Source organism: Lethenteron reissneri, unplaced genomic scaffold (assembly GCF_015708825.2).
Source record: "Lethenteron reissneri isolate LAM-NWPU_2019-01 unplaced genomic scaffold, ASM1570882v1 scaffold_1321, whole genome shotgun sequence".
Classification (NCBI taxonomy): Eukaryota; Metazoa; Chordata; class Hyperoartia; order Petromyzontiformes; family Petromyzontidae; genus Lethenteron; species Lethenteron reissneri.
In genome coordinates, this window is record NW_026891027.1 from 32,574 (window position 1) to 50,669 (window position 18,096).

Below are 18,096 nucleotides of genomic sequence, written 5' to 3' on the forward strand. Positions count from 1 at the left end.
GTGAGGTGGTGAGTGGCGGTGTGAGTGGTGAGTGGCGGTGTGAGTGGTGAGTGGCGGTGTGAGTGGTGAGTGGCGGTGTGAGTGGTGAGTGGCGGTTTGAGTGGTGAGTGACGGTGTGAGTGGTGAGTGGTGAGTGAGTGGTGAGTGAGTAGTGAGTGGCGGTGTGAGTGGTGAGTGGCGGTGTGAGTGGTGAGTGGCGGTGTGAGTGGTGAGTGGCGGTGTGAGTGGTGAGTGGCGGTGTGAGTGGTGAGTGACGGTGTGAGTGGTGAGTGAGTGGTGAGTGAGTGGTGAGTAGTGAGTGGCGGGTGTGAGTGGTGAGTGGTGAGTGGCGGTGTGAGTGAGTGGTGAGTGAGTGGTGAGTGGCGAGTGGTGGGTGAGTGGTGAGTGACGTATCTCTCCCCCCGCCCCCCAAGTGCGCACGACCACGGGGTCCTGGTGGCCCACCTCGCTGGAGCCGCATGTCCGGCTCGCTGTCCAAGCCGCTGTGGGTGGTGCCCAGCGGCAGCAGCGTCAAGCTGCGCTGCCTCGCCACCGGAGTGCCCACGCCCTCCGTCGTCTGGCTCCACGACGGAGGGCGCCTCCACGGCGGGGAGGAGCGGCGCCTCGGGGCCTTCCGGGTGAGCGGGGCCGGGCGAGCGGGTTAGGTGAGGCGGGCTGGGTGAGCGGGCTGGGTGAGCGGGGCTGGGTGAGCGGGGCAGGGTGAGCGGGGCTGGGTGAGCGGGCTGGGTGAGCGGGCTGGGTGAGCGGGGCCGGGTGAGCGGGGCCGGGTGAGCGGGGCAGGGTGAGCGGGGCCGGGTGAGCGGGCTGGGTGAGCGGGGCTGGGTGAGCGGGGTCAGTGAGCGGGGCTGGGTGAGCGGGGCCAGGTGAGCGGGTTGGGCTTCACATTCATATTCTTAGGTTTTTTTGGTAAAGTCACTGTGTAGGTAAAACATTTATATTAATAAAAGTAAAATAAAAATTAAATAAAAATCACGTTTCGGAGGCAACACAAGCTTCCCAAACGTCGTGATTTTTATTTTATTATTTTACTTTTATTAATTAAATTTTTTTTACCTACGTGACTTTACCGAAAAAAACTAAGAATATGAATCCTTGCAGTCACGAAAGCTTCAAATCTATAATTATGGGTTTCACATCTTGACACAAACTTTTGGCGTCGTCTGGTCCAACACCAGGGTGAGACTGGGCTCTAAGAAAAGCTGTCTCAGGTGTGGACCAATCAACTTCAAGGACAGTGCATATCATTATCATCATCAGAGTTGTTTCTTTTTGTTTGCATTTTGACTGCTTGTGTTGTGTATTATTGCAAACATGATGCCCTGTATAAAGGTGTCAGTTTTTGTACCAGTTGAAAGGGTAAAAACCTATTACTTTATTTTGCCACTGGCAAATGAGATGTCTCATAGTACAAACTGTTTGATGGCCGGGTGAAAGGGTGGACGGCCTCTTGTTATATTTGTCACGCCGTCCAGGAAGCAGCCACGAGCTGCTAGACATGGTCCTGGGAGTGACATTGTCTGGTCCGACACTTTGGTGGGGACCAAGCAGTGTGTAAGACAATGGCGATGTGTGTGTGTGTATAATGTTGTTGTTGTTGTGCTGCTGCTGTTGAAGCTGAGGATCAAGGACTGGACGCTCGTGCTGGACAGCGTGGTGCCCTCTGACGCGGGCAACTACAGCTGTGTGGTCAGCAACCAGCACGGCTCCATCCAGCACTCGTACCAGCTCGTCGTCATCGGTGGTGACCCCCCCCCTCCACTCTCCCCCTTCCCACTCCTCCCCCTCCCTCCCTCTCCTCCCCCTCCCCCCTCCCTCTCCCCCCTCCCTCCCTCTCATCTCCCCCCTCTCCCCCCTCCCTCTCCCCTCTTCCTCTCACCCCTCCATCTCCCCCCTTCCCTTTTTTTCTCTTTTTTTTTACGATTAGTGGAAACAAGAAGATGCTCGGTGTAGTCGACACTTTGCTTCGTTCATCATTTCGTAATGTTTCCTCCCCTCCCTCTCCTCTCCCCCCTCTCCTCCATCCCTCTCCTCTCCCCCCCTCCCCTCCCCCCTCCCTCCCTCTCCTCCCTCCCTCTCCCCTCCCCCCTCCCCTCCCCCCACCCCCTCCCGCCCCTCCCGGCGTGCAGAGCGTGGCCAGCCCCAGCGGCCGTCGCTGCAGGACGGCCTCCCGGCGAACGTGACGGCGGCGGAGGGGAGCGACGTGGAGCTCCGCTGCGTCGTCCTGCAGAGCGCTGGCGGCAGCAGTCAGCAGCAGCTGCACCACCACGTGCAGTGGCTCAAGCACGTGGAGGTGAATGGCAGCCTCGAAGCACCCAATGGCTCACCCTACGTGCACGTCCTCACGGTGAGCGGGCGAGGCACGGGGGCACCCACCCACTCACTCACCCACCTACTCACCCACCTACTCACCCACCAACTCACCCACCCACCCACTCACCCACTAACTCACTCACTCACCCACTCACACACTTACACACTCACTCACTCACCCACCCACCCACCCACTAACTCACCCACCAACTCACCCACTCACTCACCCACCCACTCACCCACCAACTCACCCACTCACTCACCCACCCACTCACCCACCCACTCACCCACCCGCCCACCAACTCACCCACCAACTCACCCACACACTCACCCTCCCACTCACCCTCCCACTCACCCACTCACTCACTCACCCACCCACCTACTCACCCACTCACTCACCCACCCACTCACTCACCCACCCACCCACCCACTCACTCACTCACTCACCCCCACCCACTCACTCACCCACCCACTCACTCACCCACCCACTCACTCACCCACTCACTCACTCACCCACCCACTCACCCACCCACTCACTCACCCACCCACTCACCCACCAACTCACCCACTCACCCACTAACTCACTCACCCACCCACCCACCTACTCACCCACCCACCCAGTCACCCACCCACCTACCTACTCACCCACTCATTCACCCACCCAGTCACCCACCCACCCACTCATTCACCCACCCAGTCACCCACCCACCCACCTACTCAGCCACTCACCCACTCATTCACCCAGTCACCCACCCACCCACTAACTCACCCACTCACCCACCCACCCAGTCACCCACTCACCCACTCACTCTCCCACTCACTCACCCACCCACCCACTCACCCACCCACTCACCTACCCACCCACCTACTCACCCACCCACCCATTCACCCACCCACCCACCAACCTACCTACTCACCCACTCATTCACCCACCCAGTCACCCACCCACCCACCCAGTCACCCACCCACCTACTCACCCACCCACTCATTCACCCACCCAGTCAGTCACCCACCCACCCAGTCACCCACCCACCCACTAACTCACCCACTCACCCAGTCACCCAGTCACCCACTCACCCACTCACTCTCCCACTCACTCACCCACCCACCCACTCACCCACCCACTCACCTACTCACCCACCCACCCACCCACCTACCTACTCACCCACTCATTCACCCACTCACCCACCCAGTCACCCACCCACCCACCTACTCACCCACCCACCCACCCACCCACCTAGTCACTCACCCACCCACCCACCCAGTCACCCACCCACCTACTCACCCACCCACCCACTCATTCACCCACCCACTCATTCACCCACCCAGTCAGTCACCCACCCACCCACTCACCCACTCATTCACCCACCCACCCACCCACCTACTAACTCACCCACCCAGTCACCAACCTACCCACCTACTCACCTACTCATTCACTTACCCACTAACCCACCCACCCACCCACTCATTCACCCACCCACTCACCCACCCAAACTCAGTGGAGGCTGACGTCACCCTCTAAACAACAGGACCCAGAAGCCACCGCTTCGCCGGGTACTTACTGCTGGTACCTAATAAATAAATAAATAACGTTGAAACTTGTTCACGTGACACTGAATCTTACTCGTTGGCCATGTCGGGTGGTGGCGAGTTCGACGACACAACGCTTACATGCGACGCTCCAACCCAAATCACCCCTACCCCGCACAGCAGCCTGCGTCGTGGGTATACAAACAAGATGCTGATTCGCTCGCTCTCTCCGCGCCGCCCGCCGTGTCGCCTCAAGACGGTGGGCGTGGAGGTGACGGACGTGGAGACGGACGTGCTGTACCTGCGCAACGTCAGCACGGACGACTCGGGCCGCTACACCTGCCTGGCGGGCAACGCCGCGGGATTCGCTCACCGCTCTGCATGGCTCCTCGTCGTGCCGCAAGAGACGCCGGCTGGTAAGATGTCGACTGCCTCGCCTGCTCTGCAGGAGGTCGTGGGTTCGATCCCGATCCTGACAATGCCTGCTGCTGCTGTATATTTGGAGTCTGCGTGTCTCTCTCTCTCTCTCATCATCACGGTGGCTATGAGATGTTGACTACCTCGCCTGTCTCCCTGTGACAGTGGACACCGCCCTGGCTGCTCCCGTGAGAGTGGGCGGCGGTTCTTGCGCCGCCTCCCTCCTGCTGCTGATCACCATCGGTGCTGTCACCGGCCTCACGCGGAGGAGGAGAGGGTCGACGAGCGGAGAGGGGGAGATGCAGGTGCAGTTGAGGTGGTGGTGGTGGAGATGCTGGTGGTAGTGGAGGTGGTGGCGGAGGTGGTGGTGGTGGCGGTGGTAGCGGTGGTGGTTGTGGAGGTGGTGGTGATGATGGTGGTGGTGGTTGTGGTGCCGCCCCAGGTGCTGTCTGCGCTGAGCGGCGTGGAGCTGTCGGGGGTGACGGGGCCGTGCGACCGCTGGGAGTTCCCTCGGGAACGGTTCGTCATCATCGTTGTTGTTGTCGTCGTTGTTGTTGTCGTCATCATCGTTGTTGTTGTCGTCATCATCGTTGTTATCATCGTTGTTGTCGTCGTTGTTGTGTGTATATGTCTGTGTGTCTGTGTATATGTTTGTGTGTCTGTGTATATGTGTGTGTGTCTGTGTATATATGTGTGTCTGTGTATATGTCTATGTGTCTGTGTATATGTCTGTGTGTCTGTTTATATGTGTGTGTGTCTGTGTATAAGTGTGTGTGTCTGTGTGTGGAGTGATGGCGTAGTGGTTAGCGCTACGCTGCGCTACGAACCCGGCGACCAGAGTTCGATTCCCGCTCACGGCCAACACCAGTGACGATTATCTGAACCGGTCCTGGGCCTCCCCTAGGTCGACTCAGCCTTAAATGAGTACCTGGTGCGGTGTAAACATCGCCACAGGGGAGACAAAGGCGGTCGGGCGTGGTGCTGGCCACCCACCCCCTTGTGTTCCGTTCCGGCCTTCATAGGTGCTCGCTAACAGCACTTGCCCCTACAGTCTGTTAAGGCTACACGGGGGTTCTTTGTTTTGTGTGTGTCTGTGCGTGTCTCTGTGTCTGTCTCTGTGTCTGTCTCTGTGTCTGTGCATGTCTCTGTGTGCGTGTGTCTCTGTCTGTGTGTCTCTATGTCTGTGCTTGTGTCTTTATGTCTCTGTGTCTGTCTGTGTCTGCGCGCGTGTCTCTGTCTGTGTGTCTCTGTGTGTCTGTGTTTGTGTCTCTGTGTCTGTGCGTGTCTCTGTGTCTGCACGCGTGTCTCTGTGTCTCTGTCTGTGCGCGTGTCTCTGTGTCTGTGCGCGTGTCTGTGTCTGTGTATCTGTGTGTGTGTGTCTGTGTATGTCTGTGTGTTTCTGTGTATCTGTGTCTGTGTGTGTGTGTATCTGTGTGTCTGTGTGTGTCTGTGTGTCTGTGTGTGTCTGTGTGTCTGTGTGTGCAGGCTGACTCTGGGTGAGCAGCTGGGTGAGGGTTGTTTTGGCCGCGTGCTGCTGGCCGAGGCGCTGGGCATGGAGCCGTCACGGCGTCATCGCAGCGTCCGCGTCGCCGTCAAGATGCTGAAGGGTGACGCCCGCGGGGTTCTAGAACTAGGAGTTTGTGGGGCGATCGCTACAAGTTTACATTTCGATGTAAAGATTTCGTGACTGCAGGGATTCATCTTCTTGGTTCTTTCGGTAAAGTCACGTAGAAGGGAAATAATGAAAGAATAAAAATAAAACAATGAAATACAATTCTCACGACGTTTCGGCCACAACGCAAGCAGCCGTCCTCAGGTGAAGAACAGGTCTGTTGGAAAGACAGACCTGTTCTTCACCTGAGGTGGCCGAAACGTCGTGAGAATTGCATTTTATTATGTTTTATTTGTATTACTAAATTATGTTTTATTATTTTATTATGTTTCATTATTTTATTATTTGCATTCTACGTGGTGACTTTACCGCTAGAAGAGTTTGTTTTTAATTTGGGTCCGGACGTGCGGCGTGCGAGCCCAGCGCACGCCACGGAAGCGGAGACCCACGACCTCCACGCGGAGCTGGAGACCCTCAAGAAGATGGGACGGCACAGCCACCTGGTGAACCTGCTGGGCGCATGCACACGGGGCGGTGAGCGTGGGGGGGGGGGGTGAGTGTGGGTGGTGAGTGTGGGTGGTGAGTGTGGGTGGTGAGCGTGGGGGGGGGGGTGGTGAGTGTGGGTGGTGAGTGTGGGGGGGTGGTGAGTGTGGGGGGGTGGTGAGCGGGCGGGTGGTGAGTGTGGGTGGTGAGTGTGGGTGGTGAGCGTGGGTGGTGAGTGCGGGGGGGTGGTGAGCAGGGGTGGTGAGTGTGGGTGGTGAGCGTGGGGGGGGGGGGTGGTGAGCGTGGGTGGTGAGTGTGGGTGGTGAGTGTGGGTGGTGAGCGTGGGGGGGGGGGTGGTGAGTGTGGGTGGTGAGTGTGGGGGGGTGGTGAGTGTGGGGGGGTGGTGAGCGGGCGGGTGGTGAGTGTGGGTGGTGAGTGTGGGTGGTGAGCGTGGGTGGTGAGTGCGGGGGGGTGGTGAGCAGGGGTGGTGAGTGTGGGTGGTGAGCGTGGGGGGGGGGTGGTGAGCGTGGGTGGTGAGTGTGGGTGGTGAGTGTGGGTGGTGAGCGTGGGGGGGGGGGTGGTGAGTGTGGGTGGTGAGTGTGGGGGGGTGGTGAGTGTGGGGGGGTGGTGAGCGGGCGGGTGGTGAGTGTGGGTGGTGAGTGTGGGTGGTGAGCGTGGGTGGTGAGTGCGGGGGGGTGGTGAGCAGGGGTGGTGAGTGTGGGTGGTGAGCGTGGGGGGGGGGGTGGTGAGCGTGGGTGGTGAGTGTGGGTGGTGAGTGTGGGGGGGTGGTGAGCGGGGGGGTGAGCAGCCCCCCTCCCACGTCATGGCGATGAACTCTTCACCTTGTGGACTAATTTGGCTTCGCGAGTGATTTTGGCAAAGCCGAGAGTTGGGTCGTCTTCTTGGTGACTCGGCTTCTAAAGAACCGGGATTGTGATCATTGCACCTCCCCCGTCCCCCTCTCTATTTCGAAGCCAATGAAACCAACACGAACTTGTAGACAATTCGAGCAGCAGGCGAGGCCTCCGCTCCGCTGCCTGTACGGCTCCTCTTCACAAGCGACCCCTGGCCGCCGCCGCCGCCACTCACGGCAGCTCAAGCCGCTTTGCTTGACAGCGGCAGCCCCAGTGACGTTTGCTGTTGAGAGCGACTTGCCCGCCGCTGCTCACCAGTTTGTATGTCGTCAGGCAAGACCCCCCCTCCCCTCGAGCTGCGTTGCTCTTGTTCTGGAAGCCACCTGGCCATCACGGATGATTTCTGGTGGACATTAGTAGCGACGTCGATTCCAAATGTGAAAAGGGGAAAAACCGTAGGACACGGAGGAAATAAAAATCCATCTGGATCGAACGCACGACCTCCTGCGTACCAGGCGAGGTAGTTAACATCTCATAGCCACCGTGATGATGATAAAGAGACACACAGACTCCAAATATACAGCAGCAGCAGCAGGCATCGTCAGAGTTGGAATTGAACTCGCGACCTCCTGTATACCAGGCGAGGTAGTTAACATCGCATAGCCATCGTGATGATGATAAAGAGACACGCAGACTCCACATATACAACAGCAGCAGCAGCAGGCATCGTCAGAGTTGGAATTGAACTCGCGACCTCCTGTAGACCAGGCGAGGTGGTTAACATCTCACTGTGCCCCTTCCCCCCCCCAACTCTCCCAGGCCCCCTGCTCGTGATCGTTGAGTTTGCGGCCAAGGGGAATCTGCGCGACTTCCTGCGTGCACACCGCACGCCCGGCGCAGAGTGCACGGCGCGTGGCGGCTACGGAGCCGGCGGTGGTGGCGGTGGTGGCGGTGGCGGCGGCGGTGGTGGCGGTGGCGGCGGCGGTGGTGGCGGTGGTGGCGGTGGTGGCGGTGGTGGCGGTGGTGGTGGCGACGAGGTGAAGGGCGAAACGCTCTCCATGCTGCAGCTGGTGGCCTTCGCCTGCCAGGTGGCACGCGGCATGGAGTACCTCACCTCTAAGAAGGTGCAGCGACGACACCTGCCCGCACGCACGCACATCTACCCACTCAACAACAACATACTCTTCGTTTTTTCAGTAAAGTCACGTAGGTAAAAAATTTAATTAAAATTAATAAAAAATAATAAAAATCTTAAATACAAATTAAGAACTTGCATCTTGGAATCCCTGCCTCACTTGATACAGCAAGTCTGGCTGTGACGGTCCCACCAGACGACGGAGACTTGTGTTGCCTCCGAAACGTCGTGATTTTTATTATTTTATTTTTATTAATTTAAATTTCATTTTCTACCTACGTGACTTTACTGAATAAACTTAGAGTATGAATCCTTGCAGTCACGAAAGCTTCAAATCTAGAACAACAACAACCGCCATTCGCCACTAAGTGGCGGTGACGTCACCACGACGCTTGTGCCAGGCCATGTGCACCTTGAGGCCACGTGAAATGTCGAGGAGGTCACGGGGCAGACCCAGGTGCCACGGGTCGACTGACTGAGATGACCGAGATGACTGGCTGATGCACTACCTGTGCCCCCTACTGTACCAATTGGCTGCGCTTTAGCCACCCGGTGCTCCGCTCGTTGTTGTGAGCGTCGCTCCTCTGCCCTTCGTTGTTGTTGGAGGGCGACTGCATCCAACTGCCCAGTAGCGTCCTTCACGAGCCTCCTCAACAGAGGCCGATCTTGACACCGCTGGTACCAGTCATCGGCAAGTCCACTCAGCTCCACGTCCTCCTGTACCACATCACTCCATCTCTTCTCTAGCCCAGTGTTGCGCCCGTTTAGCCCCCTCAATCCAGGCCGAACAAAAGCTGTTTAGGCATGCGGTGGCTGGGCATGCGGGCTACATGGCCCAGCCAACACAGCCTTGCCTACCGGAGGAGCTCACCGATGGGACTTCGTCCAGATCTTTCAAGGATATATGAGCTCCTCACACAATCCAGCCTAGTTAAACCCAGGATGGATCGTAGGCAGGCCAGCCTAAATATTTCTAACCGGTGAAGATGCTCCATTAGGGGGGTCCACGTTTCGCAAGCGTAGAGAAAGGAGGGAATGGCTGTGGCCGAGAAGACCTGAAGTTTCGTGCGGAGCGACAGACCAGGTAGCTTCCACACAGCGGTATGCAACCGATGAAAAGATATTGCCGCTCGACTGATTCGGAGTGAGACCTCTGCTGTCAAATCGGAGCCGGTCATGAGCACACTGCCCAGGTATGGGAAACTCTCCACTCTCTGCACAACTGCCCCAACACCAGTTGGGAGTTGTGGGGGTGGAGTGTCCGATGGTACAAAATACCCAGGCAGTTGCTTAGTTTTGGTGGGGCTGATGGTAAGGCCCCACCTCTTAGTGGCACGCTCCAGTTCCAGCAGCAGTGCCTCCAACTCCTCTTCTGAGTGAGCAGCAATTACCAGATCATCGGCATACATAACGTGGTTGAGCAATAGGGAGCCATCTCTTGACCACACCCGGGCATCGAATAGCCTCCCATTGTATCTGTACCACATGTAAATTCCTCCGGTACAGCTACTGAAGTTTTCACGAACTACGTGGTCGAAATAGATGTTACATAATGTGGGAGCCAGAGGACATCCCTGTCGCACCCCAAAATAAACAGCGAATGTCTCCGACTCCCGGCCACGTAGTTTTACCTGGGCCCACTCACCATCATGAAGGTCCTTAATGATCGTGAGCAGTGGATCAGGGACTCCGAAAGCACGAAGAACAACCCAGAGCCCAGGCCTCCTGATGGTATCATAGACCTTGACCAGGTCAATAAAGCAGAGATGTAGGTCTTGTTGGAATTCCCTACACGTCTGCTGTACCAGACAGACAGAAAATATGGCATCTGTGCAGGACCGCCCTTTCCTGAAACCGAATTGGGGCTCGCAAGCCTCTCCTCAGTGTGTCTAGCAAGGCGATGTTGAATAATCCTTGCCTGGACCTTTCCCGGCACACTGAGGAGTGAGATGCCCCTGTAGTTGTTACAGTCTGTGTGGTCCCCGTTCTTAAAGAGGGGGACCACCAGGGCATCCTTCCAATCCTCCGGAACCCGTCCAGTGGTCCAGACTTTTGTTATGATATGATGTAGGGCAGTCTGTGCACAAACGCCACCCTCCCTCAGCATTTCGCTTGGGAGATTATCTCTGCCCGGTGCCTGTCCTAGTCTCAGACTCCGGATCGCCTTCAGTACTTCCTCTACAGATGGCACCTCAGCCAGCCACTCACAGGGGGTGACTTCTTCCTCTAATATTTGAGGCACCGCAGCCTCGGCAGGGTTATCCCCACTTTGCGCCATGATGTTTTCCTGGCTGAGGGATTCCCCTCCCCCAGGACCTCACACAAATGCTCAGCAAATCTGCAAACCTGTTCCTGGGGGTCGGAGATTGGATCAACGTTTTTTCCCCTAATGATGGAAATAGGTGTGGCGCTGCAGGTTACTTTTTTGATGGAGTTAAATAGTGATTTGTGATCGTGAGCCACTCAGGCAGACTCCGTCTCCTCAGCAACCCATGACCATCACCCATCCTTGCAGCGCCTCACGGCTCTCCGGACCTCCGAGCGAAGGCTGCGGTAAGCCTCCTCATTCTCTGACGTGGGATGCTGTCGACGATTAGAGTGGGCATGTCGCTTTTTCTCAACTATCCTGAATACCTCCTCTGTCAGCCAGGGTCTCTGGAGAGGTCTGGACCGCGTATCCAAAGCACCCATTGCAGCTGCATGAGCCACAGTCCTAAACCTCGCCCATTAACCCTCGACATCAGGAGGAGTTGGGACGATGCCAACCCCATCTGCAAGCAATGATGAAATTCTCACTTGCAACTTTCATCAGCTGAGACCAGGCCACTTTAGGTTGGAAGGGGGTCCTGGGTGTACACCCACCACCGGAGTGGAAGAATGGCAGGCGCATCTTACAGATGACTAGTCGATGGTCAGAGGGCAGATCAGCTCCACGGTAGGTCCTGGTGTCAAGGACATGGGCTCGCATCCGCTGGTCCGTCACTATGTAGACCAGCAGATGTTCTTGCTTGGACCCGTCATGCATCCATGATGTTGTGTGGATGCGCCGATGCCGGAAGAGCGTGTTGGTAATTACAAGCCCATGGGCTGCACAAAAATCTAGCAGCCTCCTACCGTTGTTATTGAGCTGATCTGGCCCATGCCTTCTAATCACTCCAGATCAGGTGCCAGCATTATGACCAACTCAGGCATTGAAGTCACCCAACAAGATGACTCTATCCCGAGTGGCCAATCTAGCCAGCACTTGTGACAGGAGGTCATAGAAGGCATTTGACTCATCGGCTTTGCCTGCATCCCTCCACGGATGTTCGTGTTCGGTGGGGGCATAAGTAACCACGACCACCACTCCTCGTCTCCGGTTGATGGGAAGGCGAGCCCACAGTAGCCTGGGGCTTACAGCTTCCCACACCTCACCGCCACGCTCCCACGCCCCCTTCATTCTTTTGTTCAGAAGAAGAGCCACACCCTGTTGTTTGGCAGTCTCCTGCCCCGAGTAAAGTACTGTCCACCCCTCATGGTGGCAGGAGCCAGGACCGGTCCACCGGACCTCCTGAATGCCACAGAGATCCAGGCGGTACCGGTCCAGCTCCCGACAGAGGAGTGGCAGCCTCTCCTCCGCAGTGAGTGTTCGAACATTCCACCTCGCCACACGAAGTGGTTTTTCGTTGTTTCTGGAGGAGCCCCAAGGGTGAAGATTCAATCTCCTGGTTCCGACAATTGGGGTTTGGCCAGGAGACGTCATAGACACCTGTCCCCCCCCCCCCCATGGCCTGCGCCACAAACTTATTAGTTACATATTTAATTTGTGGTTTAGTGGTAATTAATTGAAGGTGGAGGGATTACCAACCCATTGCACCCGTCCAGAGCCCCCGTTTAGCCACTGTGGTGGTCACAGACGCCATGACGGGAGAGGCCAATCGGCATTGGCCCTCCCCTCACAGCACTGTCCACGACAGAGTTGCCCGTCCGGCACCCACACACCCCTACCCACACACCCCTACCCACACACCCCTACCCACACACACCTACCCACACACACCTACCCACACACCCCTACCCACACACCCCTACACACACATCTCCTACCCACACACCCCTACCCACACACATCTCCTACCCACACACACCTACCCACGCACCGTGTGTGTCGGTGTCACAGTGCGTTCACCGGGACCTGGCGGCCAGGAACGTCCTCGTCGTTGACGGCGGAGTTGGTGGCGGCTATTCGGTGAAAATCGCCGATCTGGGCCTCACCCGCGACGTGGGCGGCGAACGTGACTACTACTACCAGCACAAGACTGCTGCCGTGAGTGGCGGTGGTGGCGGTGGTGGCGGCGGTGGCGGCGGTGGAGGCGGTGGTGGAGGTGGTGGTGGTGGCGGTGGTGGAGGTGGTGGCGGTGGTGGTGGCGGTGGAGGAGGTGGTGGTGGTGGCGGTGGTCATGCCCGGGGGAAGGGGGGGGAAGAGAGAGAATCTTTCATGAAATCTTTCATTTGAAAAAAAGAAGAGGGGGGGGGCACATAAAGCAAAACATTGGAAAAAATTACGAAATGATGAACGAAGCAAAGTGCCGACTACACCGAGCATCTTCTTGTTTCCTCTGATCGTAAAAAAGAAAAGAGAGGGAGGTAGGGGAGAGGGTGGTGGTGGATAAAAGGGTGGTGGTGGTGGTGGGTCAAGGGTCAGGCTGTGCGTCGTTGACCTCCCCTCGTCACCTGTCGCCCCTCCAGGGACGCCTGCCGGTGAAGTGGATGGCACCGGAGGCGTTGCTGCACCGCGTCTACACACAGCGGAGCGACGTGTGAGTGGCTGTGACACGTTGACTACCTCGGCTGGTACGCAGGAGGTCGTGGGTTCCATCCAGACCCTGACACTGCCTGTGTGAGTGGCTGTGACACGTTGACTACCTCGGCTGGTACGCAGGAGGTCGTGGGTTCCATCCAGACCCTGACACTGCCTGCTACCGCTGTATACGGTCGACCCTTCCACATCTCGGGGGTTAAGGGCGCGGGCCCCCCACGATCTGGAAAAACCGCGTACATTTTTTTGGTCCCCTCACTCACCTCCAGCCAGGGAGAAGTTTTTTTTAATTGTTCTTTGTGTTTTTAACGCCGTTTGGGATGGGTATTTGGTCATATATGAAGGTCAGTCGTAAGTAAAAATAGAGAGAAAATAAAAAAAATAAGAAAGAAATGAGAATAATAGTATCACAAAACACAGCAAAAATCACATCTTAGCCAATTATACAAATAGTCGCTTGACTCCCCGGCTTCGCCTGAGACTTGGACTCTTGCTTGGGTTAACACACGGCCTACGCGGAGGGTTTGGGGGGGGGGGGGGAGCGTGACGTCAGCAGGCACACTGCTGACAGAGGAGTTCAGGATGGTTGAGAAAAAGCGACAGGCCCACTCTAATCGTCTACAGCATCCCACGTCAGAGAATGAAGAGGCTTACCACAGCCTTCGCTCGGAGGTTCGGAGAGCCGTGAGGCACTGCAAGAATGGGTGGTGGTCACGGGTTGCTGAGGAGATGGAGTCTTCCTCAGTGGCCCACGATCACAAATCACTATTTAACTCCATCAAAAAAGTCACCTGCAGTACCACACCTATTACCATCATTAGGGGAATCTCCGACCCCCAGGAACAGTTTAACACGTAGGCTTTCGCGACCAATATTATTCATAATCAACGTTTTTGGGTTTGGATCGCGTTATTTATAAATGTGTCGTAACCCTCCACCACCCGACACGGCCAATCAGTAAATATATAAGAACGGGAGACACAGCAGAGCCTCACCATTCTGGCGAATTGCCCGATGATGCTGGATGCAATTACCAGCGAAACGTCGTTCTCAAATTGTAAATGTTGTGGTTTCACGCTTCAACACACCGGTGGGCTAAAGCAGCAAACTATTTGTCCCCAGGAACAGGTTTGCAGATTTGCTGAGAATCTTTGAGGTCCTGGGGGAGAGGAAATTCCTCAGCCTGGAAAACATCATGGGGCAAAGTGGGGATAACCCTGCTGAGGCTGCGGTGCCTCAAATATTGGAGGAAGAAGTCACCCCCTGTGAGTTGCTGGCTGAGGTGCCATCTGTTAAGGAAGTACTGAAGGTGATCCAGAGTCAGGGACCAGGAAAGGCACCGGGCAAAAATCATCTCCCAAGCGACATGCTGAGGGAGAGTGGCGTTTGTGCACAGACTGCCCTACATGACATCATAACGACAGTCTGGACCAATGGATGGGTTCCGCAGGATTGGAAGGATGCCCTGGTGGTCCCACTCTTTAAGAAGGGGGACCGCACAGACTGTAACAACTACAGGGGCATCTCACTCCTCAGTGTGCCGGGAAAGGTCCTGGCAAGGATTATTCAACATCGCCTTGCTAGGCACGCTGAGGAGAGGCTTGAGGAGCCCCAATGTGGTTTCAGGAAAGGCCGGTCCTGCACAGATGCCATATTTTCTGTCTGTCTGCTACAGCAGAGGTGGATGGAATTCCAACAAGACCTACATCTCTGCTTTATTGACCCGGTCAAGGTCTATGATACTATCAGTAGGCATGGGCTCTGGGTTGTTCTTCGTGCTTTCGGAGTACCTGACCCTCTGCTCGCGATCATTAAGGACCTTCATGATGGTGAGCGGGCCCGGGTAAAACTACGTGGCCGGGAGTCGGAGACATTCGCTGTTTACTTTAGGGTGCGACAGGGATGTCCTCTGGCTCCCACATTATGTAACATCTATTTCAACCACGTAGTTCGTGAAACCTTCAGTAGCTGAATTTCCATGTGGTACAGATGCAATGGGAGGCTATTCGATGCCCGGGTTTGGTCAAGGGATGGCTCCCTATTGCTCAACCATGTTACGTATGCCGATGATTTGGTAATTGCTGCTCATTCAAAGGAGAAGTTAGAGATGCTTCTGCTGAAACTGGAGTGTGCCACTAAGAGGTGGAGCCTTACCATCAGCACCTGCCTGGGTATTTTGTACCATTGGACACTCCACCCCCACAACTCCCAATTGGTGATAGGGCAGTTGTGCAGAGAGTGGAGAGTTTCCCATACCTGGGCAGTGTGCTTATGACCGGCTCCGCACGAAGCTTCAGGCCTTCTCGGCCACAGTCATTCCCTCCCTTCTCTACGCTTGCCTAAACAGCTTTTGTTCGGCCGAATTGAGGGGGCTAAACGGACGCGGCACGGGCTAGAGAAGAGATGGAGTGATGTGGTACAGGAGGACGTGCAGCTGAGTGGACTTGCTGATGACTGGTACCAGCGGTGTCAAGATCGGCCTCAGTGGAGGAGGCTCGTGAAGGACGCTACTGGGCAGTTGGAGGCAGTCGCCCTCCAACAACAACGGAGAGCGGAGGAGCGACGCTCATAACAACGAGCGGAGCGCCGGGTGTCTAAAGCACAGCAAGTTGGCAGTCGGGGGCACAGGTGGTGCATCAGCCAGTCATCTCGGTCATCTCAGTCAGTCGACCCGTGGCACCTGCTGGGTCTGCCCCGTGACCTCCTGCCAGCGGGCGTTCGACAATTCACGTGGCCTCAAGGTGCACATGGCCTGGCACAAGCGCCGTGGTGATGTCACTACCATTTAGTGGCGAATGGCGGTTGTTGTTGTTGTGTACGTGCGTGAGCATGCATGTGTATGCGTGTGTGTGTGTGTGGTTGTGCATGCATTTGCATGTGTGCGCGTGTTTGTGCGTATGTGTGTGCAGGTGGTCCTACGGGGTGCTGCTGTGGGAGATCTTCACCCTGGGGGGCTCTCCGTACCCGGGCGTCCCCGTGGAAAAGCTTTTCAAGCTGCTCGGTGATGGCTACCGCATGGAGCGGCCTGCCCTCTGCTCCGACGAGCTGTGAGTAGGAATCGGAGATCGCAACGACGACTACGACGATGACGTCATGTTACCTACAGGAGCGTCGTTCGTTGATGTTGTTATTATTACTCTATACACTACACTATACACTACACTATACACTACACTATAATTGTAAATACAGTAGTGGGTTTACTCTATACACTACATTATACACTACACTATACACTACACTATACACTACACTATATACTACACTATACACTACACTATACACTACACTATACTTGTAAATACAGTAGTGGGTTTACTCTGTACACTACACTATACACTACACTATAATTGTAAATACAGTAGTGGGTTTACTCTGTACACTACACTATACACTACACTATACTTGTAAATACAGTAGCGGGTTTACTCTATCCACTACATTATACACTACACTATACACTACTCTATACACTACACTATACACTACTCTATAATTGTAAATACAGTAGTGGGTTTACTCTATCCACTACACTATACACTACACTATACACTACACTATACACTACACTATACACTACACTATACACTACTCTATGATTGTAAATGTAGTAGCTGCATGTCTGTGCACATTGCGTGTACGCCGTGCGCACGGTGTACACGCACGGCGCGTGTTGAACTTGACTCGCGTGTCGCCGTGCGCAGACACGCGACGATGAGCGAGTGCTGGGCGACCGTCCCCAGCGACAGACCGACGTTCGCGCGGCTGGCGGACGACTTGGGGCGGATCCTCGTGGCCAACGGGGGCCGCCGTGACGAGGTGACCGCTGCCCCGTCCGGGAGGGGGGACGACACGGGCCACGGGGCAGAGAGAGAGATGGAGACGTGGGGGTCGTCAGGCCGTACGGGTCGAACCTGCGACCTCGCGCTTGCCACCACGCTCGTAGGATGCCGTAGAGGGAAGAGAAGTGGTGGCGGTGGTGGCGGTGGTGGCGGTGGTGGTGGCGGTGGTGGTGGCGGCAGTGGTGGCGGCGGTGGTGGTGGCGGTGGTGGCGGTGGTGGTGGTGGTGGCGGCGGTGGCTTTGGCCATGATGAGATGTTTATTTTAAAAGGACTAAACGTTGATCTTCTTGACACCAGTGATAGCGATGATCTGTTCTGGTCCCGGGTCTCCACTAGGTCGACTCAGCCTCAATCGAGTACCTGGCGTGGTATGTGTAGTAAACATCGCCGCCGGGGAGACAAAGGCGGCCGGGCGTGGTGCTGGCCACCCACCCCCTCGTGTGCCACAGCGCCGGTAGCCTTCATAGGTGCTGCTACTCGCTAACAGCACTTGCCCCTACAGTCTGTTCAGGCTACACGGGGATCTTGGTCTTTGTCATCTCTCCCCCATCTTTCCCCCATCTCTCCCCCACCTCTCCCCCATCTCTCCCCACCTCTACCCACGAACATCACTTGCTCCGACAGCCTGTTTGAGGCCACACAATGGGGGGTCTGCTTGTCTGTGTGCGCTAGGACTACGTGGACATGACGGCCGGACTGATGTAGCCCGCCTGGAGATTCGCCGACACTCCCCGTGGTGGTGGTGCTGGTGGTGCTGGTGGTGAAGGAGGGAGGTGGTGGTGGTGCTGGTGGTGCTACTATACACTACGCTACTATACAATATACACTACACTATACACTACACTATACACCACACTACTATACACTACACTATTTTTAGCACCAGGCTAGGGTAACCTACGGGTGTGCTAGGAATCCCCAGCAGCAGCCACCGCCGCCGCCGAAGGAGGAAGGCTCGAGGGTTAGAAGCCCAAACCTCGTCGCCGGGCGGTGATGGCGGCGTGCCCCCGCCCGGGGCAGACGAGGGGGAGCCGTGGCGGGGCATGGAGTAATGGGAGACAGTTCCACGTGCAGCCAGAGGTCCGACGCCTGCACCATGACGGGCGAAGGCGTCA

The 18,096-nt window shown here is 56.3% G+C and overlaps 1 protein-coding gene across 1 annotated transcript; it reads left to right on the forward strand.

Annotated features, from left to right (window-relative positions):
- The first annotated feature begins 458 nt into the window (after positions 1-458).
- On the forward strand, positions 459-17,686 carry LOC133361988 (fibroblast growth factor receptor 3-like). The gene is made up of 15 exons (XM_061580961.1): positions 459-617; positions 1,615-1,738; positions 2,127-2,344; positions 4,097-4,256; positions 4,423-4,562; positions 4,700-4,776; positions 5,743-5,864; positions 6,293-6,403; positions 8,026-8,112; positions 8,230-8,330; positions 12,501-12,647; positions 13,070-13,140; positions 16,049-16,186; positions 16,844-16,958; positions 17,654-17,686. Exons 1-15 carry the CDS (start codon positions 459-461, stop codon positions 17,684-17,686), a joined length of 1,803 nt encoding a protein of 600 aa, XP_061436945.1.
- Positions 17,687-18,096: the final 410 nt, after the last annotated feature.

Excerpts from the sequence above, each read along its gene's own strand:
- LOC133361988 (XM_061580961.1), top strand. The coding sequence starts at position 459 with ATGTCCGGCTCGCTGTCCAAGCCGCTGTGGGTGGTGCCCAGCGGCAGC. Across the intron at positions 4,257-4,422 it reads GCCGCAAGAGACGCCGGCTG|TGGACACCGCCCTGGCTGCT; the intron begins GTAAGATGTCGA and ends TCCCTGTGACAG. Across the intron at positions 4,563-4,699 it reads GCGGAGAGGGGGAGATGCAG|GTGCTGTCTGCGCTGAGCGG; the intron begins GTGCAGTTGAGG and ends GTGCCGCCCCAG.